The sequence below is a fragment of the Pezoporus flaviventris genome, unplaced genomic scaffold (genome assembly GCF_033815535.1).
Source record: "Pezoporus flaviventris isolate CSIRO_AGI_PZ_B2104156 unplaced genomic scaffold, CSIRO_AGI_Pfla_v1 ptg000025l, whole genome shotgun sequence".
NCBI classification, from domain to species: Eukaryota; Metazoa; Chordata; class Aves; order Psittaciformes; family Psittacidae; genus Pezoporus; species Pezoporus flaviventris.
The window spans coordinates 32,508,238-32,532,892 of record NW_026892573.1 but is presented as its reverse complement, the minus strand read 5'-3'; the positions used below and the strand labels follow the sequence as shown (position 1 = coordinate 32,532,892).

At 46.6% G+C, this 24,655-nt stretch overlaps 1 protein-coding gene across 6 annotated transcripts in view; it reads left to right on the top strand.

Annotated features, from left to right (window-relative positions):
• MYO7A (myosin VIIA) overlaps window positions 1–24,655 on the top strand; it is a 102,962-nt gene that overhangs the window by 76,725 nt on the left and 1,582 nt on the right. For 3 of the 6 annotated variants that reach the window (XM_061458068.1, XM_061458067.1, XM_061458065.1), the window contains 23 exons: window positions 243–332; window positions 1,466–1,593; window positions 2,668–2,794; window positions 5,775–5,894; window positions 7,195–7,368; window positions 8,648–8,875; window positions 10,190–10,360; window positions 11,349–11,466; window positions 11,718–11,844; window positions 11,961–12,130; window positions 12,230–12,420; window positions 12,944–13,068; window positions 13,920–14,077; window positions 15,239–15,392; window positions 15,488–15,643; window positions 16,610–16,715; window positions 18,311–18,424; window positions 19,144–19,231; window positions 19,796–19,902; window positions 21,124–21,309; window positions 22,026–22,142; window positions 23,243–23,326; window positions 23,842–23,961. In XM_061458068.1, coding sequence (XP_061314052.1) covers window positions 243–332; window positions 1,466–1,593; window positions 2,668–2,794; window positions 5,775–5,894; window positions 7,195–7,368; window positions 8,648–8,875; window positions 10,190–10,360; window positions 11,349–11,466; window positions 11,718–11,844; window positions 11,961–12,130; window positions 12,230–12,420; window positions 12,944–13,068; window positions 13,920–14,077; window positions 15,239–15,392; window positions 15,488–15,643; window positions 16,610–16,715; window positions 18,311–18,424; window positions 19,144–19,231; window positions 19,796–19,902; window positions 21,124–21,309; window positions 22,026–22,142; window positions 23,243–23,326; window positions 23,842–23,961 — 3,159 coding nt within the window. Of the gene's footprint in view, window positions 1–242; window positions 501–1,465; window positions 1,594–2,667; window positions 2,795–5,774; window positions 5,895–7,194; window positions 7,369–8,647; window positions 8,876–10,189; window positions 10,361–11,348; window positions 11,467–11,717; window positions 11,845–11,960; window positions 12,131–12,229; window positions 12,421–12,943; window positions 13,069–13,919; window positions 14,078–15,238; window positions 15,393–15,487; window positions 15,644–16,609; window positions 16,716–18,310; window positions 18,425–19,143; window positions 19,232–19,795; window positions 19,903–21,123; window positions 21,310–22,025; window positions 22,143–23,242; window positions 23,327–23,841; window positions 23,962–24,655 lie in introns of all 6 variants that reach the window. The other 3 variants (XM_061458063.1, XM_061458064.1, XM_061458062.1) reach the window with 1 other exon arrangement.

Sequence of the window (24,655 nt, the reverse complement as noted above, 5' to 3'; positions counted from 1 at the left end):
TAATTTGGGTCTGAGGGGTACTCATTGGTTAGAGATTATCTACAAATTTCAGAGCCAGACCTCATCTATTGTGGGGCAGAGGAATATGGGTCCACACTTCTGGTTTCCATCAGCCTCTGAAGTATCTCCATCTCTGCCCAACGTTAATGGTCTTCTACAGGAGCCCAGGGGAGGCAGGGAGAGCACCTACTCATCAGGGCTCTGTGTCTCAACACATTACATCCACGCCTCTTGCTTTGCAGAGTACTCACATTGACGGGCACAAGAAGAACAGTGTGCGGCACAAACTGGTCTCCTTAACGCTCAAGAAGAAATCCAAACTGACGGAGGAGGTGAGAGGAGACGCTGGGCCGCCTGGCAGCACAAGTGCCGTTGGATTGTCTGCAGCCCTCTCTGACTCTCTTCTGCTTTTCCCTAGACAACATAGAACCAGCCCTCCTCTGGGTTTGGCGCTACCTGTCTCTCTGCCTGAAAGATTTAAGGAGTGTTTAAGGGGAAAGGTTGGCTTCCCGTGTCTCCTTGAGTCATTCTGCACCTCGCGCCGGCCTTCCCTCGGCTCCCGTTCTCCATGCATCCAGCACCTTCCCTCCCCTCTTTCACAGCCCTCCATCCAGCTGCCGATACCTCTCACCACTCTGTGATGGTCTGAATGTTATCCCTGCTTTTAGCTTCCTGCCCTCCACCATGGCATAGGTAGCAGTAGTTGGAGCTCCAAAAGCACTTGCCGTCCTCTGGGTAAAGTTCCCCATGGGAACTAGTTAGCCCAGGCTGAGAGCTTTTGAAAATCCCATCTCAAAAGAGCGAAGAGCAATACATCTTTGAGTGGGATGGGAATGAAAGCAATGCAAAGGCATGGATTCAGTCTTCTTTTACACACTGCCATGCCCACTTCCAGAGCAGGCACCATCTCACCTGGCTATAGCTGCTTGAGAGCATGAAGATGGTCTCTGAGATAGTCCCATTAGTGTCAGCGGGGTGACCCAATCCAGTTTACCCTAATATAGCTCTGAACACTCTCTAGAAATGGCCATCTTTCTCTATTGGCTGTAAATGAAGACTGGGTTGGCTAGCTGGGACAGAGAGCTGGTAGGTGGAGGGATGCCATCCCTGTTTCCACAATCAGCACCACGCTGATGTGCTTTTGGTTGCATCATTAGCAAGGGGAGTGGGTCCATTTTGTCAGTGTTTTAATGACTAATCAGAGCTGGGATGTAAGGATGCCATTGTTGAAACCCTGGGCAAAGAGCAAGCAGGTGAAAGTGTGACTAGACAGGACCATTTGCAGCTTCATCCATATGTGATTAAAGCCACCAAAGTCAAACCCTCCCATTGCTGTGAAAGTGCCAGTGAACTTCTGAGACCCCTCCTGGATGGCGGAGGGAGCACCACACATTTGGGATGGGGGGCGAGGGGGGGGACATATTAGCCTGATGTACTGAAAGAGAGCCATGTGTCTGGTTGGCAGGTGACAAAGAGACTTCACGATGGGGAGTCTACGCTGCAGGGTAATAGCATGCTTGAAGACCGACCCACGTCCAACCTGGAGAAGCTCCATTTCATTATTGGTAATGGCATCCTCAGGCCAGCCTTAAGGTTAGAAATCAAGACAAAGGCATGAACGTGCCATTCTTTCTATTTCTGCCTCCTTGAGCCATGCTTGAAGTATTCAAACAATTTTGCTACTGGGTGCAGCGTTATGAAACCTTCATTGTACCACCTTTTTGGTTGTGTTGTATAATGTGGGCTGGGGTGGATCATGTTCCTTACTGTCCATATCAGATCTGATGGAAAGAGCATGCAGAAGGATTCAGATGCTTCTGAAAGTGCCAGTGGCTACTGGGTTGTTTTACTAACACTCACTTTTGCTATTCACTACCCTTTGTTTTCTGTGTTTGTGTGAATATTTTTAATGGTGTAATAATGGAAAAACTCAAGTTGCTAAATCAAGCATTCATAACTGGAAAGTGCCCAGTTAAGGTCAACTCCACATCTTTGGTTCACCCCATTTATGTGTGTGTGTTATAAGATAGTCCTTGTTCTCATAGTCTCATACTCTTTCCACTCACACTCACCTGCTCATTCCAGGAACAGGGTGAGCATCCTCATCTGATCACCAGCTTCTCTCATTTTTATTTTATCCTCCCAGTTCACCATTAAATCCTTTTCTGCACCAAGTCTGCTCTGAAGGCAGACCTCGTAGTGTCCCATGGGCTTTTCCATGGAGTTTCTCAGTGCAAAAATAGGCTAACACTTTTGTTTCCTCCCATGTAGATGAGAAATATTACTATCCCTTATTTTGTATGTAGAAAACTAAGGTTAAAGTCAGAAGTGGACATTAAATCCCAAATTGAGATACTTGTCAACGCACATGCCTGTTTGGACATCAGACCTTGACTTACGTCCAAGAGCTGGTAGTTCCTAACACTTCCACAATGTAAATTCAGGTGTCTCAAGAGGAACAACCAGTAAATGGAGACTCTCAGCTGATGGCCCTCTACAAGAGTTAGTTTAGGTGATTCTGTTGATATTACTGGGAAATCTTTGTAAGAAGCCAAAGCCAGAGCAGACTCCATCATCCAGACACATGCAGACAGAGCCTGTGTCTCTCTGTTCCTGTTGAAGACCACCACCCCATTAACTCAAATGCTCTTTTCATTCCCATTGCAGGGATGAAATCTATTGTCAAATCTGCAAGCAGCTGACCCAGAACCCATCCAAAAGCAGCCACGCCAGGGGTTGGATCCTGATGTCCCTCTGCGTGGGATGTTTTGCTCCTTCTGAGAAGTTTGTGAAGGTAAATTGTAGATGGTATTTGTCTCATTATTAATTATCTGCCAACACATTTTCTTTTCCATCCATGGGACCAGTTTTTGTCCCGGGTTTCACAGGAGATGGAATCCTGGTCTTTGTCTTTGCCAGGAATGGAAATTACATGAAGTTCTTAAGAAAAGTGTGCATGATCCCAAGTTCAATGTCCAAAGTGAATCAGATGAGTGAGTCCCTCCTGAGAATTTGCTCTCTCTTTCCTGTGACTCTAAAGGAAATGTAGACAACCAGTTCAGATGATGCCTCCTGCACTGTAGATGTGTTAAACTGGGATTAAGTGACTTCTGGCAAGGAAGCTGATTGTAAGAGGCTTCAAGTGGAAACTGCACACCCAGAATAGCCCACACTTCTCCCCTGTTTCTCACATTCAAAAGTCTATGCATTCAGTCAATCCTCTACTGGCTTTGACAGTACGACCTCAGGCATATACTTTAACAAAACTGGCAAGGAATAAGACTACTCAGCTCATTATAAATAAAGCTTAATATCAAAAATGCACATAGAAAAGGGTTTAATTTACCTGGTACTACGTTTGCATAGTTGCTGTCTGCATATACAATTTGCCCCTCCATGTGCCACACTGAAAACATCCAACTCTCAACAGATTCGAACACTGTCTTCCAACTGAGTTACACACCCAGAGCCTGACTAACACCCACTGGACTACTAAAGTCAGTCCCATTCCTAAGAGTCTGGCTGGCTCAAGGCAAAGGGCTCAGCACTGTGTCTTTGCTTTTCCACGGTATAAGAAGTCCTTTGTCCCTCTCAGATCTTTGGATATTGGAGCCTGGACCTGCTCCCAAGCCTGCTGGAGATAAAGATGTCCCATTAATTCCCATAAATATCAGATCAGGTACTGGGTCCTCAGCACTGAAAGAGCTGAAGCCAAGAATAGAAATCTCTCCTTCATCCTTGCCAATATGAAATCTAATAAAGGAGATGAATCACTGGCAAAGTGGCAGCAAATGGAATTAAGTCTGGAAATGAAATCTAAGGAAGGTTGTGTGGGTTTAAATCTTTAATAGCGGAAGATTATCTGAGGCAAGTTTAACACTTCTCAGAAATCATTTATGGCAGCCATGGAGACTTGCACATAGAGTCATAGGATCATGAAAAAGTTTAGGTTGAAAGGGACCTTTAAAGCTCATCTAGTCCAAACGCTCCTTCAATAAGCAGGGACCTCTTCAACTAGATCACATTGCTCAGAGCCCCATCCAACCTGACCTTGAATATTTCCAGGGATGGGGCATCTACCACCTGTCTTGTAACCTGTGCTAGTGTTCTTCTGTCCAAACTTATGGTCCATACTGAAATAGGTGCCAGTATTCCCAACAGCTTTGGAAAGAGTTTATACTAATTCTGAGCTTATTCATCAACCTTTTGCACCTTGGGCTGTTGAAGGTGAAAGGCAGCCTGTACTGACTGAAGCTCCTTGAGTATGAGGGCAAACAACACTTGCAGCAGCCCACACTGGTTACCTTTCAAGACTTCAGTCTTGCAAACGGCAGCACACAGGCAGTGACTTGAGCAATGTCTTAGAGTTCCTCTGAAGCCATCGTGGTTATCCACAGGGACATCATTGACACGTTCCAGCTTAAAATGTTATGTTGCACAGGGCTTGGAGCAAGCTGCTCTAGTGGAAGCTCTCCCTGCCCGTGGCAAGGGGTTGGAACTGAATGAGCTTTAAGGTCTCTTCCAGACCAAACCATTCTGTGATTCTATGATTCCAAAGTGTCGACTAGAACTGAACATTTTGGGAGGGATTAAGCTGAAGATGAAGTAGTCTTTGATATCTTCTCCTGCTCCCAAAAATGAAGGTCACTCTTTGTAACCCACTAGATACCTTTTTCACACCATATGCAAAGCGTGGGTGTCCTGGGTTCAGGACAATGGGTCAGGACACATTAGCACTCCTGTTCTTTGTACCTTCCTTTCGAATAATACAGACTTTGTTGGGAAGGTTCAGTCACAAGGAAGGAGAAATGTGGAAAACCTGTAATTACATAGTTCATTATTAACAGCATAATTGAAACAATGCTTTTACACAGCATCAGCTGCTTGCAATCATTTACAACATCTCCCATGCATATAACCTGGCTGTATTATCTCGTTATTTCAGAGTATTATAAAGGTTAGGATTAACAGAGATATCTGTCTCTCTACCCATGTTATTTATGGACTGGCAGTGTGATAGAGCAGTCTGTGTTACCGAAGGACCAGGTACGTGTTATCGTGCAGAGAGCTCTCTATCTTTCTATAAAGTCTCTCTGAAAGACATGATTTAGGGAGCTCTTAGCTACCTTTTGGCCAACATATCTATGAAGTGTGTTAAATCTTTCATATTTTGGAAGTCACTGGATTCAGTTTCCTCTACAATAATGCGGTTGTATTTTTAACGTATAGGGAAGTGTTTCAAACTCTGGCTTAGTATCTTTTAAAATGACTATTGAAGCATCTCTTTGATGTCATTGTGAGATATCTTTTGTACTGGTAGCTAAGAGTTCCGAGTGGCATTTGCTTACAGTTCCCTGGGTCATTCCCATCCCCCTGGATCATTATCATTATATGTCTTTTTCATTCACTCCCATCTCTTCGGTCAACACTCAATAACATTTTATTATACATCCTTAAAAGACAGAGATAGGAATCAGTGGCAGCAATAGCAGGAACAGAAAACTGCTGCACTGGCTTCAATCAAAGGTCTCTGTAGGCTGGTATCTTATCTCCACAAGGCCAGGAATGTACAGTACAAGAACAAGGTGAGAGTGCAGAGTGTCCTGCGCCCTCTCAGCTTCCAGCAATGTGATGCGGGAACATCCTCAGCCCAAGTGGTGTCACTGAATTAGTCCCAGAGGGCTTTTCTCCAATAAAACATTGCTTTTTAACCTTTGCAAGTGCTTGGCCTCTAGAGCCAATGCTCTAACCAATGTGTTCCTTGCCACCAACAGTATTTAAGGAACTTCATCAATGGAGGCCCCCCAGGTTATGCTCCCTATTGCGAAGAGAGGCTGAGGAGGACGTTTGCCAATGGGACAAGGACACAGCCACCCAGCTGGCTTGAGCTGCAGGTATGATGCCCTTCATCCCCTCCCCAGGCAGCTGGTACTCAAGGTTTAAGCCTTTCACTATCACAGGAGCCACATCTCAAGCAGGACAGAAAGTAGGGCAACAAAATGCCTATTTCTCCCAAGAACATTCAAGTATTTCCAAGGTACTGCATTCCCCATGCATCCTGGCTTTGCTCCAGAGTGTGTTTTAGATCAATCCCTTTGGCTACATCCATACTTGTAAATGAAATGTGCTCGAGAGTGCTCTCAGGCACTGAGGCCAGCTGGCACAGAGCAGGCCCTTGTGTGTGCTAGGAAACAGCCCTCCAGATGGAAGTGGCTGCTGGCAAACAAACTGCCTACTGAGAATGGTCCCTGGGACTTGTCTGGGGATAGCTGTCGCTGGAACAGGCAGTTTGTGCGTTAATTGCTCATTTGCTATGCTGGTTTACCAGCATAGGCAGCTGTGCTCCAGTGCCCAGGAGCATTCACAGGCATGCAGGGGCTTACTGGATTAGGGACTTTGATGATTGAATGTATTAAATTAGAAATCTGTGATTTCCAAGTGCTGAAAGCACCTGACTGTACAATATCATAGAGTCATAGAATGGTTTGGGTTGGAAACTACCTTAAGATCATCCAGTTCCAACCCCCTGCAACAGGCGGGGACCCCTTCCACTAGAGCAGCTTGCTCCAAGCCCCTGTGTCCAACCTGGCCTTGAGCACTGCCAGGGATGGGGCAGCCACAGCTTCTCTGGGCACCCTGTGCCAGCGCCTCAGCACTCTCACAGTAAAGAATTTCTGCCTTATACCTAACCTGAACTTCCCCTGTTTCAGTTTGAACCCATCACCCCTTCTCCTATCACTACAGTCCCTTATGAAGAATCCCTCCCCAGCATCCTTGTATCCCCCTTCAGACACTGAAGCTGCTCTGAGGTCTCCACGCAGCTTCTCTTCTCCAGGCTGAACAGCCCCAACTTTCTCAGCCTGTCTCCATACAGGAGCTGCTCCAGCCTCTGCTCATCCTCATGGCCTCCTCCTGGACTTGCTCCAACAGCTCCATGTCCATCTGATGTTGAGGACACCAGAACTGCACACAGTGCTGCAAGTGGGGTCTCATGAGAGCAGAGCAGAGAGGCAGGATCACCTCCTTCGACCTGCTTAAAAGAATGCACTGATAGTATTGCAAAGGAGCCAGTCAGTGGGAATTAGAATCAGGAGTTAGAAGATTATTACCACAGTTGGGTGGAAGAGTACATAGGAAACTGTCAATAGAATTCAAATGCACGTGCCTTCATGAAGTCTGACTTTAATCCGTTAGGCAACCAAGTCCAAGAAGCCAATCATGCTGCCTGTCACGTTTATGGATGGGACAACAAAAACGCTGCTGACCGACTCTGCGACCACTGCTAAAGAGCTCTGTAATTCCTTGGCCGACAAAATCAGCCTGAAGGACCGGTTCGGGTTTTCACTTTACATTGCACTTTTTGACAAGGTATGTCTTATCTTCATGATTAGCCCTATAAAAGAAGAGGGAGGTTCTTGCCATCACAGATCTTCTAGTGATCTTCTAGGGCAGGTTCAAGCACGATTTTCACAATACGAGTAGTCAAATGCTGGAGCTAGGGCTGTAGAGACACTACGTAGAAACTCCTTCCTTGGAGATATTCAGAGTCAGGGGAGGGTACAGAGCAGCCTGACCAAAGACAGATCTGTTCTGACCACTGGGCTGGACCAGAAACCTCCAGAAATGCCTTTCAACCTGTGTTATTCTATGATGCTCTGCTCTTACTCTCATTGAAGCTACTTTGAGGTGAATTTCCAGTCAAATAGCCAGGTTTTGTATGCAAAGGAGCAACTGCATTTGACTGGAAACCTGTTGGTTGAAATTAAGCTTCCAAGATGAGCTGAATTCCAAACTTCCATGCCTGCATTGGCATTTAAACAGGATTATTTAACATAAAAGCTTACCTTTTAAAGAAATCCCATAAAAGTAAAGGTGAGCATAAATGAGAAGGGAAAACAGAGCTAGGGTAAAACTCCATCAGGTTTGACAGCAACCCAATGAAACAGAATTACTCCTGAGAGAATTAAGTATGTTCTCACCTACAGATGTGGCCACTTCTGCCTGTGAGTGGAGGATAAAATGGATTTTAGTCCATTTTCTTGATCTTTTTTGAGGGGAGATTCATCCAGGGATGTTCCCTCCGAGGGTATATAGTGCATTAGGGCTTCATGCCAGACCATAGTGCGAAGATAGAAGGGAAGAATCTTTTGTAACAGGACAGGCTTTTTATCCTGTGTCTGTTTAGCATGGTTGGATCCAAGTCCATGACTTTGATAGAGGGACTTTCAACGCACAGTATGAATAAACAATGCTTTATATTGTGATTGTTGGCTTTGCTGACTCATGTTGATGCTCCCCTTTCATTCTGGATGGGAAACGGGCTGAAAAGAAAATGGCTTGCCTAGTGATGCTGTAGACCTATTTAATCTTGGCTGGGTAATGGAGATAGATACTTCGATTTATTTTGATTATAGAGGAAGTCTGAATGAATTACCCAAAGATTGATATCTCTACCTAGAAAGGGCAGAACTTAGGTGAATCGTAGAATCAGATCGGTTTGGGTTGGAATGGACCTTAAAGCTCATCCAGCTCCAACCCCCGCCACAGACAGGGACCCCTTCCACTAGAGCAGCTTGCTCCAAGCCCCTGTGTCCAACCTGGCCTTGAGCCCTTCCAGGGAATGCCAATTTCCCTGTGCCCTGCCTAGGTGTCCTCGCTGGGGAGCGGCAATGACCATGTGATGGATGCGGTGTCTCAGTGCGAGCAGTACGCCAAAGAGCAGGGAGCGCAGGAGCGCAACGCGCCGTGGAGGCTCTTCTTCAGGAAGGAGATCTTCACCCCTTGGCACAACCCGAATGAGGACAATGTGGCCACCAATCTCATCTACCAACAGATCGTGCGAGGGGTCAAGTTTGGGGAGTACCGGTGCGACAAGGTATGTGGCCTCAGCTATCGGTCTGGTCCTACATGCATCCTCAATATGGCAGAATAGGTGTCACCAAAGAGAATGAGAAATCTTCCTCTGTGAACACCTACCAGGATGAGGATTATGGTATTCACTGGGGAAACCATAGCCGGAGTAATCAGATCCTCTTGGTCTGGGACAGACTGGATGCTAACGTGTACTGCATGAGCACTCTTTGCTGGTGAATTTTGGATGGGAGAGTGAATGGCTGCTGCATCCATCAGCCTCAGTTTGGAGGGCCGTGGGTAGTCTGTAAGAGGATCACCAGCTCAGGAGTAGACAGCAGGATCCTGTTCGGTGAATCCTGCTAAGCCTTAGACATAAGAGATGCTTTTCAGGATACCCAGACCTTTGCCATGCAATACAAAACCAGTAATGCTGAGGGGACACTGGCAGCAGAAATGTCTGCTTGTAGAGTCTCTGGGAGCTTGCAGAATTGTTCCAGTGTCACTGAAATGAGTGGCATTATGTTTGAAATCATCCAGGTGTCAAATGGAAGATCCAACACCAATCATTCTCCTGTGGTCCAGCAGAGTCCTGTCACCTTGGGAACTAAATCATCTTTCCTCATCAATATTGCATTAACTGCAGCTCTTATCCTACCAGAAGTCCTGCTCTTTCTTCCTTGTTTTGTCTTGCTGCTGGTCTCCTTGTGCTGTTATCATAGAATCATTGAATCTTAGAACAGTTAGGGTTGGAAAAGACCCTAAGATCATCCAGTTCCAACCCCCTGCCATGGGCAGGGACACCTCACACTAGACCATGTCACCCAAGCCTTCATCCAACCTGGCCTTATCATCTCAGTAATTCTATTATTTCACCCCAAAAGTACTTGGAATGTAGCTACACCAAAGGATGTTTTACAGTTCTGCATCATGCATGGGTGCTTCGGTCGCTGGGATTCTCAAGTATGAGGTATGATGGATACATGCAGAGTTTCAGCCATTAAACTCTGTCTAGCATAGCAAAATCACCCACTGCTGACTGCAGGCATCAGAAATAGACTGAACTTGAAGGAAAGACTGCAACGAACATGTTCACACACTGTACAGGGTTGCGTGGTGCTGGTCAGTGAACATGTTGTGGCTTAATCACAGCTTTTAGTGGTCAATCTGAATTTTAGATGTGCAAAAAGCACTGAAGTTGTACTGAAGGAAGCATCTCCACACCATTCTGAAGGAGCAGTACATCCAGTCTCCACAAAGAGCTCCTTGAGTGCTAGAGGATGGAGGTTGAAGTGATGTCCTGGTAATAGCATTAACTTGGTTTGTTTGGCTCCCACAGGAAGAAGACCTTGCAGAACTGGCTTCCCAGCAGTACTATGTGGACTATGGGTCAGAGATGGTACTGGAAAGGCTGCTAAATCTAATTCCATCCTACATCCCGGACAGAGAGATCACAGCTTCAAAAACAGTGGAAAAATGGGCTCAGCTCATTATAGCTGCACATAAAAAGGTGGGTAAAGTAGATCACCTATTGGCAAGGACCAAGGCATGCTTCAGTAGCTTTGCCAGGCATCAGAGCTCAGCTCTTAGCCTGGCCTGAAGATAAATCAAAGAGAAAAGGCAGGTTTTGCACTAGGTGTATTCAGTTCTACCACTGGTTTTGAGGCAAGATCTGACAGAAGAAAACAACCTGCACAGAGTCAGTGTGAGAGTCAAAGGCTATCTATGGGGTTTTGTACCTGTTACACGGGATTGTGGTGTTACTGGTTGCAACACAGTGGGGGTCCATGTCACCAGGCAATGTCAGGACCTTATTGTGCTAGGCATTCGATAAACCCCCCCTGACTTCCCTTAGAACATTTGTGACACCTTCCATAACTCATTACCCGTAACTCATGACCAGTCATGAGGGTTACATCCAGGCATGTGACTCGGCATTTATTCAACAGCAGGAACCAGCTTCAGATTAAGACCCCTAAAATGTAAGCATCTCCATGTGTGTTAGGAGTTTCACCTCCCATTACTGTTAGTGAGACTTAGGGATGCAATTCAGTTGGATATTGCATGTCCTTCATCAGCCTGTCAGCTACGTGCAGAAGTGTCGGGTATCTGAGGATGTCCTAAATAAAACTAGATGTCTTTCCTTAAGGGCTGTTTAGTGTCTTTTTCCAGCTAAAGGACTGTCAAGCTGAAGGTAGACACCTAACTTAGGGAAACCCAAAGTTAGCTGACATGAATCCCACCCTGACTGATCACTCCAGGTGCTTGCCCACCCTTCTCTAAGTCAAATTATTCCATGAAGTGGGAACCAAAAGCCAGCACTTTGTCCAAACTATCATTTGCTCTTGCAGGACTTTGATTGGCCCTTAGCCACACTGAGACCTCAATCAATATCAATTCCAAGATCTTTTGGTGACATGAATTGGTTCAGTTTGCTCTCATCCTAGGTATAACTGGATTTTTTGCTTCATGTTGGTTGTGGTTTGCTTTTTCTATAGGGAATTTATACTCAGAAGAGGGCAGACCCCAAGAAAGTCAAGGAAGAGGTGGTGGATTTTGCACGTTTCAAGTGGCCTTTGCTGTTTTCTCGGTTCTATGAAGCCTTCAAATTCTCAGGTGGGTCAGTAGAGCACATCCACAAAGCACAGGATGCTCCATAGCGAAAGGAAGGGGAGATAGGGACTCCACAGACAAGAAGACTTAATGGTCTTTTTTGCATCCTGATTAGCAATGACTCCAGCTATGAGTCTATTTCTCTTACAGAAATAACAGAGTTTTCTGATGATTCCATCCTCCTTTGAAATGCACAGATTTGCTATATCCTAAAACACTTCATGAACTGATTTTGTGTCTTGCCTCTAATCCAGGGCCAAGCCTGCCTAAAAACGATGTGATTGTAGCTGTCAACTGGACAGGGGTCTACTTTGTGGATGAACAGGAGCAGGTTCTCTTGGAGCTCTCTTTCCCAGAGATCACGGCTGTGTCGAGCAGCAGGTAAGGAGGAATAGACTTAACTGGTAATTTCCCCATAGACCAATCATATCCCAGGCTTTGCCTCTTGATGCTGTTGCTTTTTGGTTTCTTATGTCTCCTATAAAAACGTATCCCAGAGGAGGAAAGCTGCAAGGGCAGAGTTTCACCTTGGCCACTATTAAAGGTGATGAATACACTTTCACCTCCAACAACTCCGAGGATATCCGGGACCTGGTGGTGACGTTCCTTGAAGGGCTAAGGAAAAGATCCAAGTATGTGGTAACTCTCCAAGATAACCCAAACCCTGGTGAGTAAATGACACAGTAGTAAAAATAAAGATAGATTAATTATTCCCAAGGGATTAGGGAAAATACAATCAAACTAATGGTTGGGTTTTCCCTTGCAGTGGGAGAAGAATCTGGCTTCCTCAGCTTCCTCAAAGGAGACCTCATAGTTCTGGACCAGGACACAGGGGAACAAGTGATGAACTCAGGGTGGGCCAATGGGTTCAATGAAAGGACCAAGCAGAGAGGAGATTTCCCAACTGATTCAGTCTACGTCTTGCCCACAGTCACCATGCCTCCACTGGAGATCGTGGTAAGCTGTCTTAGAATGGCACCACTTCATACAAAGCCCAAAGAGGTCAAAGCCTTCCTGTAGAGCTTAGATCTGTCCAGGGTCTCACGATGATAAGGTGGAAACCAAAGTAGCTGAGAGTGGAGAGAAGGCATCCATGGCAGAACTGATCTCAGCCTTTCCTCAGTTCTTGTCGCTTTGAACACCACGAGCTTATGACTTGGAATATCCATGAATCACGCTAGAACCTTCCAGCTGATTACTTGAAGGTGTATTTGGGATTGGAAAATCCTACATGAATGTAGGATCTAAAGCACATTATCTTCATTAGGAAATGATCCATACTATGGAAACTTCTGTTATTCCTTGCATTAATAAGTGAGAACGGCACAAAGAAATGACAATTGCACAGTTCTTACTATTAATGGGTTCTTCTTATTCACTCTCTGTTCTTCTTAACATTTTGTATCTACTTCCTCTCTCTGAATACATCAGAGATATCTTACATCAAATATACTGGGTGACAGACCTTTTCATCCCACAGGCACTGGTCACGATGACCCCTGACCAACGCCAAGATGTTATCAGGACCTCTCAGCTGGCGATTTCAGACAGTGAAGAGAGAGTAAAGCCATACACCTTGGAGGAATTCTCCTATGATTATTTTAGGTGATTTTGTAATCCATCTCCCAAAATCATAGGAATAGGAATCCATCCCCAGGTAGCTTGGGAATCAGGATGGTTTTGGCTACTGGCAAAGACCCTGAATATCCCCTTATGTGGCTTTGTACAACTGAAACCTCCAGTTTAGGTCATGGCATTTGAGCTGTAGTTTTCCACAGACAAGGGATTTCTTCAGATTGGCTTCACACATGTATAATAGAGTGAAATTTAATATGTGGGAAGCTGTGCTTAATGGTCTGTTATTCCTCTCCTATGATCCCATACACAGCCTCAGACTAAACAAGCAGCAGTTGAATTAAACGCGGGCATTTCCATCTCCGCTGCAAAGGTTTAAATGCACACCACTGCTGAATGCAGCTGAGCAGACTGATCCCAAAACTCCCCCTTCTGTTCAGATGGGCTGGCAATCCAAACAGGCAGCCCAGATCCTCTGGGATGTCTTTGTTCTGGTAGGCTTGTTCCACTAGGCAGGGTTTTTCCGGTGTTACTGCCCTGAGCATCCATAGCCATCATCTTTCTTGTGGTAGGGAAGGTTGTTTTGTTGTCAGTAGGTGGGTATGGTCCTTAAGGGACTTTTCGGAGCCCTAGTAAAGTACAAATAGTTCTCTTTGGACAGAATGGAGCTGGATACTTGCTTAGCTGTGTCTCTCCAAAATGCATCTACTGTGGAAGGCTGTAGCTGTTACCAGTGTGGATGCAAACCTTGAAGTCCCATTAGGTGTAAGAGCTCATTAGAGTGTTATAACCAACCTTTCTAGGTGAAACGTTGGCCACAAGCTGTCCCTTTTATCCCTGTAACCTCTCCAATGTTCCTCTTGCTTTGCCTTTGCCATCAGACCCCCTCCCAAGCACACCCTGAGCCGGGTGATGATCACCAAGAGCCGTGGGAAGGACAAGCTGTGGTGTTACACCCGTGAGCCCATCAAACAGCCACTGCTGAAGAAGATCCTGGGCAGTGAGGAGCTCTCCCAAGAAGCCTGCATGGCCTTCATTGATATCCTTCCATCACCCAGGGAAGCCCTTGAGTATCAGGTTTGACAGGGAATGGGCTAAGCAGGCTCTTTAGGGCCCCAAGCAGAGCCCATGGGAAAGTTTGTGGTTCCTCTTAAGGGCTTGGGGACCATGTCACAGGCTTGGAGATGGATTTGATCCCTTAAGCATCCTTGAGATCTGAGGGGTATCTTAATAAATAAGGGGCAGGGAACAAGTTATTGAGTCCTCCTGGTGCACACTTAGTGGTTAACCCGCCAGCTCTGTTCTGGCCTGTTTCAGGTGTTTCTCTCCAAAATGCATCTACTTTGGAAGGCTATAGTCTAAACAGAGTGGATGCAAAGCAGTCCACATGGCCTCTGGGACAGGGTTTAATGCCTGAATATCCCTTACTAGGCAGAATTACACAGTATGGGAGAGATGAGCTGGGTGCAGACATAGACCCAATCTGTTGAAGTAACCTTTATGTTTTGGTGAGGCTTTGCTCTAGGAGCTGAACTTCATGGTTTGAACAGTTCTGTTGGTATAACCCTGTTAGTGATTATTATTACACTATTGCTGCTACTACTGGGTTCCTCTTACTATCAGGTAATAACAGGAGGAGGAATTAAAAGAACTGGCAAAAATTAAGGGGACATTTGCAGTTTTATCCTTTTCTTCTTACTGTGTTGTATATGCTAATTCAGAAAACTGTGGCCTCTTCCTATGTGGAATAGTTGCACTACGGCATGATGGTGAAGGTCATCACCAAGGTTTGGTGGACTTGGCAGCCCTGGGGTAAAGGTTGGACTTGATGATCTTAAAGGTCTTTTCCAATCTAGTTGGTTCTATGATTCTATCATTTGGCTTATGTTACTGCAGCTCCAGTGGTGTACGACTGGCTAAAATCTGGTCTTTCACAGTTGATACCTGTGTGTGTGATCAGGTAGCCCATCATCACATGCAGCTTTCTTAGGTCTACATATCCTGACCCCAAAACAATTCCTTCAACCTGATACTTGAGAAAGGGAAAGAGTCTGCTGCGCATCTCCCAAAGCAATTTAGAGCCTTTAGCCTCCATGAAATTGCAGCCACTTCTGGAATCATGTGTAGGATATCTTTATTACCATCACCAGTAGCAGGGCTTCCCCAACATCCCAGTTAGCTGACCCTTGACTCCTCCTACCAGTGCTGAAGTACATGGGTGACTACCCATCCAAAAGGACCCGCTCTGTTAATGAGCTGACAGATCAAATATTTGAAGGTGCCTTGAAAGCTGAACCCCTGAAGGATGAAATCTACTGCCAGACCCTCAAGCAGCTCACGGATAACCACATCAAGTAAGAGCTGTTCATCCCCCTTGGCCCAAATACCCTCCTGCGTGTTGGGCAAAGCAAATCTCAACTTCTTTCCTCCTGGGTTTCTTCTCATGCAGGTACAGTGAAGAGAAAGGCTGGGAGCTGTTGTGGTTGTGTACAGGCCTTTTCCCTCCAAGTAACATCCTCCTGCCCCATGTCCAGAGGTTCCTGCAGTCCAGGAAACATCACCCCTTGGCAGCAGACTGCATCCAGAGACTGCAGAAAGCCCTGAGGTACGTCACCAAAAGACCTTCTAGCCATGGGGATGCTACAGCATCCAAATATGCATAAGAAAATGAAGTAGGAGATATGTTGGTGGCTGTGGGGACAATGAAAGCTCACAGACTTCATGTTCAACCAAGAACAAAAGGAACATTGTATGGAGGATAACTGTGTGAGAGAAAATAGAATCATAGAATCACAGAGTGGTTTGGGTTGGAAAGGACTGTAAGATCATCCAGTTCCAGCCCCCCTGCTGTGGTTGGACCATGTCACCCAAGGCTCTGTCCAACCTGGCCTTGAACACTGACAGGGATGGGGCATTCACAGCTTCCCTGGGCAACCCATTCCAGTGCCTCAGCACCCTCACAGGAAAGAACTTCCTCCTTATATCCAATCTAAACTTCCCCTGTTTCAGTTTTAACCCGTTACCCCTTGCCCTGTCACTACAGTCCCTAACGAAGAGTCCCTCCCCAGCATCCTTGTAGCCCCCTTCAGACACTGGAAGCTGCTCTGAGGTCTCCACGCAGCTTCTCTTCTCCAGGCTCAACAGCCCCAACTTCCTCAGCCTGTCTCCATACAGGAGGTGCTCCAGCCCCTGATCATCCTCGTGGCCTCCTCTGGACTTGTTCCAACAGTTCCATGTCCTTCTTATGTTGAGGACACCAGAACTGCACACAGTGCTGCAAGTGGGGACTCACAAGAGCAGAGCAGAGGGGCAGGATCACCTCCTTTGACCTGCTGGTCACGCTCCTTTTGATGCAGAACTGAAGATGACTTTGTCCAGATCCACTTCAGTCACCTACAACCAGCAAATTCACATTCCCCATTAGTTTTTCTTTCTTCTTTTAGGAGAGAAAATAAGCTACTAGTAAGGAAGTCGCTGAAGTTGCTCAGAAAAAGAATATGCATTAAAATGGAAGGTTTAAACCAAGGCTTCTTGCTGTGATGCTGTGGCACTCACCACCTCTGTTTTGCAGGAATGGATCCAGGAAGTACCCACCCCACCTGGTAGAAGTGGAAGCCATTCAACACAAAACCACCCAAATTTTCCACAAGGTTTATTTCCCTGATGACACCGATGAGGTAAATGGGGGAGAAGGGAATTCTCAGTTTCTGACAGGATGGCTGTCAATTTTCTTAGTAAAATCTCAAAAGAGGTTAATATTGGTCCTGATTCAGAAAGATTCGACCTTTCCAGAAGACTCTGGATGGAGCAGTGAAAGGAAAACCCACCCTTATCTACCCCGACCAGCTCAGGGATTTGATTTACTGCAATTCATGTGTTTCAAGACCTGGGTGATGTGCTGGGGTTCACTTGAGGCTTTATAGTATGACCCCAGAAGGAAGGAAAGTGGGTGGTTCACAGACCTTGGGTATCAGTTATCTGCAGCCTAGCCCACAGATATTGTCCACCCAACTACATACCCAACAGAGTACAATGATGGGGCTCCCTGGGGACTGAGCAGACTATGGCAGCACTGGCAAGCAGGTGACTGAAATGAAACCTTCTAACCTGAGATGACACAGAAATCATACCTGCCCTCAGGAACCTCTCATTAAGCATCCTACATGCTAATAAGGCAGCTAGTTCTATTGATGCCACGGTAGACACGCATGTCCTTGCCAGATACTGCTGTTTCATGCTACTGATGCGGGGCTTGAATCTCCTTTCCCCCTCATGCCTTTGGGCACAACTAAATTCTTGTATTTCCAAGTTGGTTTCTTTATAAAACAGTGCACACCTATGGAAGGAAAAGGATGATTCTTCTCCTTGTTTACCTGTAATGGAGAGTTAAACTGCCGAGATTTGAGTATTCTTTTTTAGATTATCAGCAACAAACATGACACTGCTTTATAGACATGCATCTGTATGAGAGCCAGAAGAAGGGGACTGCTGCACTTGGATGGGTTTGCTGTGATCCTTTTGACCATGGCAGTCACCCAGGTGGACTATCAGAGTAGCATCATTCCAGTACAATAAGTATCTGCACTAAGGTGCTGCTGAACAGCAGCAGCACTGAGCTCCAAGGTGGTCTCTCATGGGATGTGGTGTACAGGTCCTGGTGGTTTGGTGTTTTAGGCTAACACAGTTGTGCATGGGGTGGTCAGAAGCTTAAATTCCTTAAACTCATGCAAACTGCATCAGTTTGCATGGGCAAAGCAAAACTGAGGTGACGTAAATGCTGAGCACAGCAATAAAGGCAAAACCAGGACTGGGACCTGCATGTAGGTGATCAGTCCTTTAGCTATCTCCTGCCCAGCCATGTAGAAGTGAGGTATTTGGTCTAAACCAGGGATATGACTTCATTATCATCAGTGAAGAGACAACTGGGACAAATCAGCCTGGAGGTATCTTGGTCTCTCTGTCCCCTCAAATAGCTCTGACAGCTCTGAGACCCAACTGTTGGATCAGAATAACCTCTTACATTGCCTGGGGAGCCCTGAATAAGCCAGCACAGGGTATAGATAGAGCATCACAGAGCACAACAGTACAGCAATAGCATGGTTGAGCTTCTGCAAACAGCTCTTCCCTTGTTCAGTCACAATCAATGTCAATGCTTTCATGGTGGTGTGTATCTAAACCCATTTGTGCATCTGAGCCTGGAGTTCCTCAAAGGCAGCATAAAGTGGAAATTAACCTGGAGGTAGCAGGGGTGAGGATCTTCCTTTCTTTGTAGGCATTTGAAGTAGAGTCCAGCACGAAAGCCAAGGACTTCTGCCAGAACATCTCCAACAGGCTGCTCCTGAAGTCCTCTGAAGGCTTCAGCCTCTTCGTCAAGATCTCCGACAAGGTGAGTGACCCACCTAAAGCACTCAGGGAGACCCGTGTGCTAGTGGGTAAATAGGGGGGAATGGCTTTAACCTGTTAGAGGGGAGATTGAGATGAGCTCTTAGGCAGAAGCTCTTCCCTGGGAGGGTGCTGAGGCGCTGGCACAGGGTGCCCAGAGAAGCTGTGGCTGCCCCATCCCTAGCAGTGTTCAAGGCCAGGTTGGACACAGGGGCTTGGAGCAAGCTGCTCTAGTGGAAGGGGTCCCTGCCCGTGGCAGGGTTTGGAGCTGGATGAGTTTAAGGTCCCTTCCAACCCAAACCAGTCTGGGATTCTGTGATTTTATGGTCCTATGAATCATCCCAAAGGGCTTAAAACCCAGACAGGCAAAACTCTTCCAGTCTGTTGCTGAGTTGGGTTTTTAAGAAAGGATTAAATAAGAAAAATACGTGGCTTAGAGCTGCTCCATACAACTGGGAGAAATGTATGGAGGTAGTCATCATGAAGGGAAATGAATTGCTCCAGTGAAAAGGGAAACTACAATCAAGAGTAATGGGAGCAATTAGAGGCAGAGCCTGCAGCAAGGTGCTGGCAGTGGCTTTCTCAAGTCAGCAGCTTATAAGACATCAGCGTAACCAGGACAAAGCAGTGAGCAACAACTACAGGAGATGGGGCAATGGCCAACCTTTCCTTTGGCCTCTTGCTATGTGCTCAGCCTTTGTAACCCTGTGCTGTGTCCCCCAGGTCATCAGTGTGCCCGAGGGAGATTTCTTCTTTGACTTCGTGAGACACCTGACAGACTGGATAAAGAAAGCAAGACCAGCAAAGGATGGTAACAGTGCTTGTTCTCCATTGTGGGTCACACACAACCCTCCTAGAGCCCTCCAGCCCTTGCAGACAAGGTTGACCACGCTGTGTGGTTGGTGTGCTGTCTGCATAGCCCTGGGGACATCACTGGGAGATGATCTGCCCAGGAGCAGTGAGAGCTCTGCTCCATAGACCTTGTCCCTCTGAGGAGCATCTGCAGGTTTGCAGTGGTTTCAGTGGTGGGATTCATCTCACCTCACTGCCCACATCCACAATGGAGGTGGCTGCATATATCAGTGGCTGCAAGACAAAGGTGCCTCCAGGGTGCAGTTCCTCTGTCCTGCATTAGACATGAGCATTATCATTGAAGCACAGTCATGTAAATGCATCCAGACACTCTTTCCATTCTATTAAAGCTTTGCAAGGGAAAGGTGTGGTTTTGTCTGCAAGGTCAGAGCCCATTTGGCCCTGCAAGTGTGCTTGCAGGTTGTGATGGCACATGGGCACCAGTGGCTTGTAGGGACACTAACTGATAGCTAGTATTCATATCATTGCTCTTACATACCTGCTCGCTGCTCCCCTTGCACAGGTATAGTGCCTTCTCTCACCTATCAAGTGTTCTTCATGAAGAAGCTGTGGACCAACACAACGCCTGGAAAGGACTCAATGGCAGATTCAATCTTCCACTATTACCAGGTACTGGGGAGCCTGCAGTAGGAGTGGAGACCTGGGAGGAGTTAGGAATGGGTCATGAAGACCCTTTCCATCTGCAGATGGATGAAGTCTTGTGTTAAATAGGAAGAACTCTTGCCTTAAATAGAAGCCTACAAAGAGCACTGTTGAGTTGCATGGCAAGGAGCAGTCTTCATGCACTTCAGGGCATTGAGCTCAGCTGGGATTTGGGCCACCTCTCTTGGGTGGGTATCAAGGAACAGTAGAGACCATGTCCAGCCTTAGCAAGGAGGCTGAATTCATAGAATCATAGAACAGTTAGGGTTGGAAAGGACCTGATCATCTAGTTTCACCCCCCCTGCCATGGGCAGGGAGGGACACCTAGCATTAAACCATGTCACCCAAGGCTTCATCCAACCTGGCTTTGAACACTGCCAGGGATTGAGCATTCACAGCCTCCCTGGGCAACCCATTCCAGTGCCTCACCACCCTAACAGGAAAGAATTTCCTCCTTATATCCAATCTAAACTTCCCCTGTTTAAGTTTGAACCCGTTACCCCTTGTGCTATCACTACAGTCCCTAATGAACAGTCCATCCCCAGCATCCCTATAACCCCCCTTCAGATACTGGAAGGCTGCTATGAGGTCTCCATGCAGCCTTCAGAAGCATCCTGAGGGTTTTCAGCCACCTCCATTCATGGAGATGAGCTGTGATGGTCCCAGTAGTCAGGTAAGAAGTTGCAGTTCTAGTGTTCTTGTTTCTTCTGTGATGGGAGAGACATCTCTATGTCCCAAAGCTCTCTCACACAGTTACAATCCCTGTATTCTTGCCTGGATAAAGTGGTTATTCCAATGTGACTGTATCCCTTAGTGCTTCAGTTGGTCACATTTTTGGACACTTGAAAAACTCATTCTAAAGTTCCAAGTGGCCATTACTGGGGGTGGATTTCCTAGGATGAGGGAGGGTGAACAACGCTGTAGTTTCACACACCTGACAGCTAACATGGGGACCTGCCTGTTTCACCTAACAGGAGACTGGTTTAGACCAGAGAGGATCTTTAATGTCTAGTATGGTCTCAGTTGAGCAGCTGCCTTACCACCACACTCAGCACAACTGCTGTGAGTGTTCCCAGGCCTCAACCTCTTAACCAGGGGCTGGATGCCCCCACAAACTTCATTTAACATCTGAGGGTGAAGGTCCATGGTCATTCCCTCTATTCCTGAATCATTCCTTCCTCCATGCAGGAGCTACCAAAGTACCTGCGTGGCTACCACAAGTGCACACGGGAAGAGGTCCTGCAGCTGGGAGCTCTCATCTACCGGGTGAAGTTTGAGGATGACAAGTCCTATTTCCCCAGCATCCCCAAGCTCCTGAAGGAGCTGGTGCCTCAGGACCTCATCCGGCAGCTCTCTCCAGATGACTGGAAAAGGGTAAAACAGCAGCTTGAGTCAAGCACAGTCTCTTGGGTGACTTGTCTGACGTTCAACATTGAAGTGGGGCTATCAGATTAAGGTGACCCATGGTCCCTCTTGAGCCTTAGTAGAGCTTCAGCCTCCTCAACATCAATAGCAGGAGGAATTATATATGTGTGTTCATACACATGTGCCTTGCAGTGGGTTTTCCTTGTGCTGGATGTGGCTGCGGTGGTGGATGCATATGGACACGTGCTGGGAGATGGTCTCATGTAGATGTCTGTTGTTTAAGGCAAACTATTGAGTAGAGGGGTAATTCTTCCTGCTTTACACAGGGAGGACTGTGGCATGGGTACAGACAGGTCTAGAGCCATAAAATAACAGTGTCTCACTGCCAATAGTCATATAAGTCCTTTCTGTTTCCTGGGAACTGACCTCAGCCATGTGCCCAACCAGTGAGCTATCAGCTTCTCTGGTTGAAGGTCTCTTTGTCTCCTCTGCTGCGTAACTTGGAGGATCAAAGCTTATAACCCTTGTAATGGAGTCACAACTTACCTAAGAAAGAAGGACTTGGTTCCATTTCCTCTCCAGTGACCAACCATCACTTCTGTGAAGTGTTCATTGGAGCAGAGATTAGAACCAAACATCTTTGTGGGAATGATGCTCCTTCCCTGCAAACACCCCTGGTGCTAGGTAGTGTGAACCATCCAGCTCTGTTGTGTTCTCTGTTGCAGTCCATCGTGGCATACTACAATAAGCATGCAGGCAAATCAAGAGAAGAAGCCAAGCTTGCCTTCTTAAAGATTATCTTCAAGTGGCCTACGTTTGGATCTGCATTCTTTGAAGTGAAGGTACCTGCCCTGCTTAGGGTTTTCTCTGTCAGCTTTTAACCAAGGTCAGGAGCCCCATATCACAGAGGGGTTCCAGGTAGGCAGGGTTGTCCCAGTGTCTGCACCAGACTGGGACAACCCTGATGAAGCAGGGAAAGAGTGTGAGACTCTCCATCAGTACAATACACTCATTTATTGCTGTCCTGCCTCTTTACACAGAGGCACTGCAGAGCTTCAGCGTATCTGTCATTGGGTCTATACTGTGCTGCTGAAGAGTCAAGAGCCATGCTCTTCAAAGGGGAATGTGATTTTCCAAGGGACTTGTCTGCACCCACCACAAATCAAATCCAGACAACCCATTACAGCACCAGACTCCCATCAAAGACAGTAGAGGCCAGAAGTCTGTCCAAGTACTCTGGACACCTTATTGCAACTCCCTCTTCTCAGTAACCACACAGTGAGCCTGGCTTGAAAGAAGTTGCTGAAATTGCTCATCGGTTACTTGAACTTGGGCGCCCCATTTTCTGTTGTGTCCATCTTAGATGGAATAAGGAATCCAAATACATCCTGTGATTTTTTCCTCAAAAAGCGACTTGGTAGCCATGAAAGATGTGACAGAGCAGGAGCTGCCCCTATCCCCTGTGCTCTGTCTCATCAATCAGACTGGAATTCCTCATGGTACAGGGCTGGGAGAAGGGTTTACAGCAGCAACAAAACTGAATGGAAAGATCAGAAGGGGGCAGAGCAGTGTAGTATTGGTCTGGTTGTCCACAGAGTGGGCATGAGGAGGAGCAGAACACCAAGCAGACTGGAGGCAGAGGCATCTGGGGTTTGCCAGATGGCAAGGTGACCTCACTGCTGAGATGCTACCAAAGGGAGCAATGAACTTGATGCTATCAGCAACTCACCCACTCGTTATCATGCGTTTAGGAGCTCTATACTTAACTAGACAGCCCTGAAATCACTGATACCTTAATGAGCTCTACGTTTATCTTTAAAGGATAAACTGGGTAACAGTTGATGGGCCACCAAATACTGGCAGAAGACAGGGAGAGAAGAAAGAGGAAGAGGTCAGATTTTGCATGACACATCCCCTAACCAGTTCATCTCATTCCCAACAGCAAACTACAGAGCCAAATTACCCAGAAATCCTTCTAATTGCCATCAATAAGCATGGAGTCAGCCTCATTGATCCCAAAACCAAGGTAAGCAAAACTGATGTTCCTGAGCTCATTTCCAACTCCTCACCGGAGTTATCCCAAAGCACATGTTATTCAAGTGCTCTCCTTAAGCCTAGTTAGAAAGGCTGGATAGCCAGAAAGGTTTCTGGAGGCAAAAATTCAGTGTTACAGAGAGCCAGCCCAGCCTTTTTCAACAGGAGATGGGTCAAGAGCTTCACTTTTCGGGCTGTGTAACTAGAGGGTGCACTTCTTCCTTAATCCTTCCATAGACATTAGGACAGGAGCTGGAGTAGATGAGCTCCTACTGGTTGTTTCCACCAGCCACAAGGTGATAGCAGTGCAGGAGTCTTCCACCAGCACTGGAGGATCCAGTCTTGCATCTCACTGCCACTCCAATGAGGCCGTGGTACAATCTCATCACAGTAGACATCCCTGCTCTGCTTTGATGGCAAGTGAAGGAAGAGGTGGAAGGTCCCCAAAGCCTTTCATGGAAGCTGAGGCTCTCGTGTGTTGAGTGTCAGTCTTCTTGCTCCCACCAGGATATTCTCATCACTCACCCCTTCACCAAGATCTCCAACTGGAGCAGTGGCAACACCTACTTCCATATAACCATCGGCAACCTGGTGAGAGGAAGCAAGCTGCTCTGCGAGACCTCCCTGGTAAGGAGCGCTAAAGATTATTGGGCACAATTAGACCAAATCCTCACTTTGTCAGGCAAAATGGGATGCTTCCAGCAAATTGTGTCTCAGGGATATTCTGGGCTGAAAGTTGTCCCTTAGAAGAGTCCACAGTGTGTTTTTCTTACTGCTGGGTTTCCCCTGGCTCTGCTCAATGGATCAGGGCTATCACTTGGTCCATCACCTACTTACAAGCAAGCCTGAGGTGCTTGGATGTTGCCATCTCATGAGCATGAAGTGCTGCTCTCTGTCACTAGACTGAAAAGAATATTAAAGCCAATGTGTTGGCTTTCCAAGATCCTTCTGCCAGCTTGTCCCTAGTAACAGTCACAGCAGCAATAAAACCTTAGAATCATAGGATCAACCAGGTTGGAAAAGACCTTTAAGACCATCAAATCCAACATTACCCCAGGACTGCCAAGTCCATCACTAAACCTTGTCACCTTGTTATCTATACATTAAACCCAAAGCACGAAGGATAAAAGTTCCTGCTGGATTAATTGTTATTAATCTGAGGCATTCAGTATTTTGTTGGCCATTTGAGAACTGAGGCCCCATTCAAAGCTCCTTTTGTCTTTAGTCTCAATAGCATCCTGGAATAGTGAGTTCGTCCACCTCAACACTGCAGATTTTGTTTGGACTGTGTTCCTTGTGATGGTGTCCTTTCATAGAATCA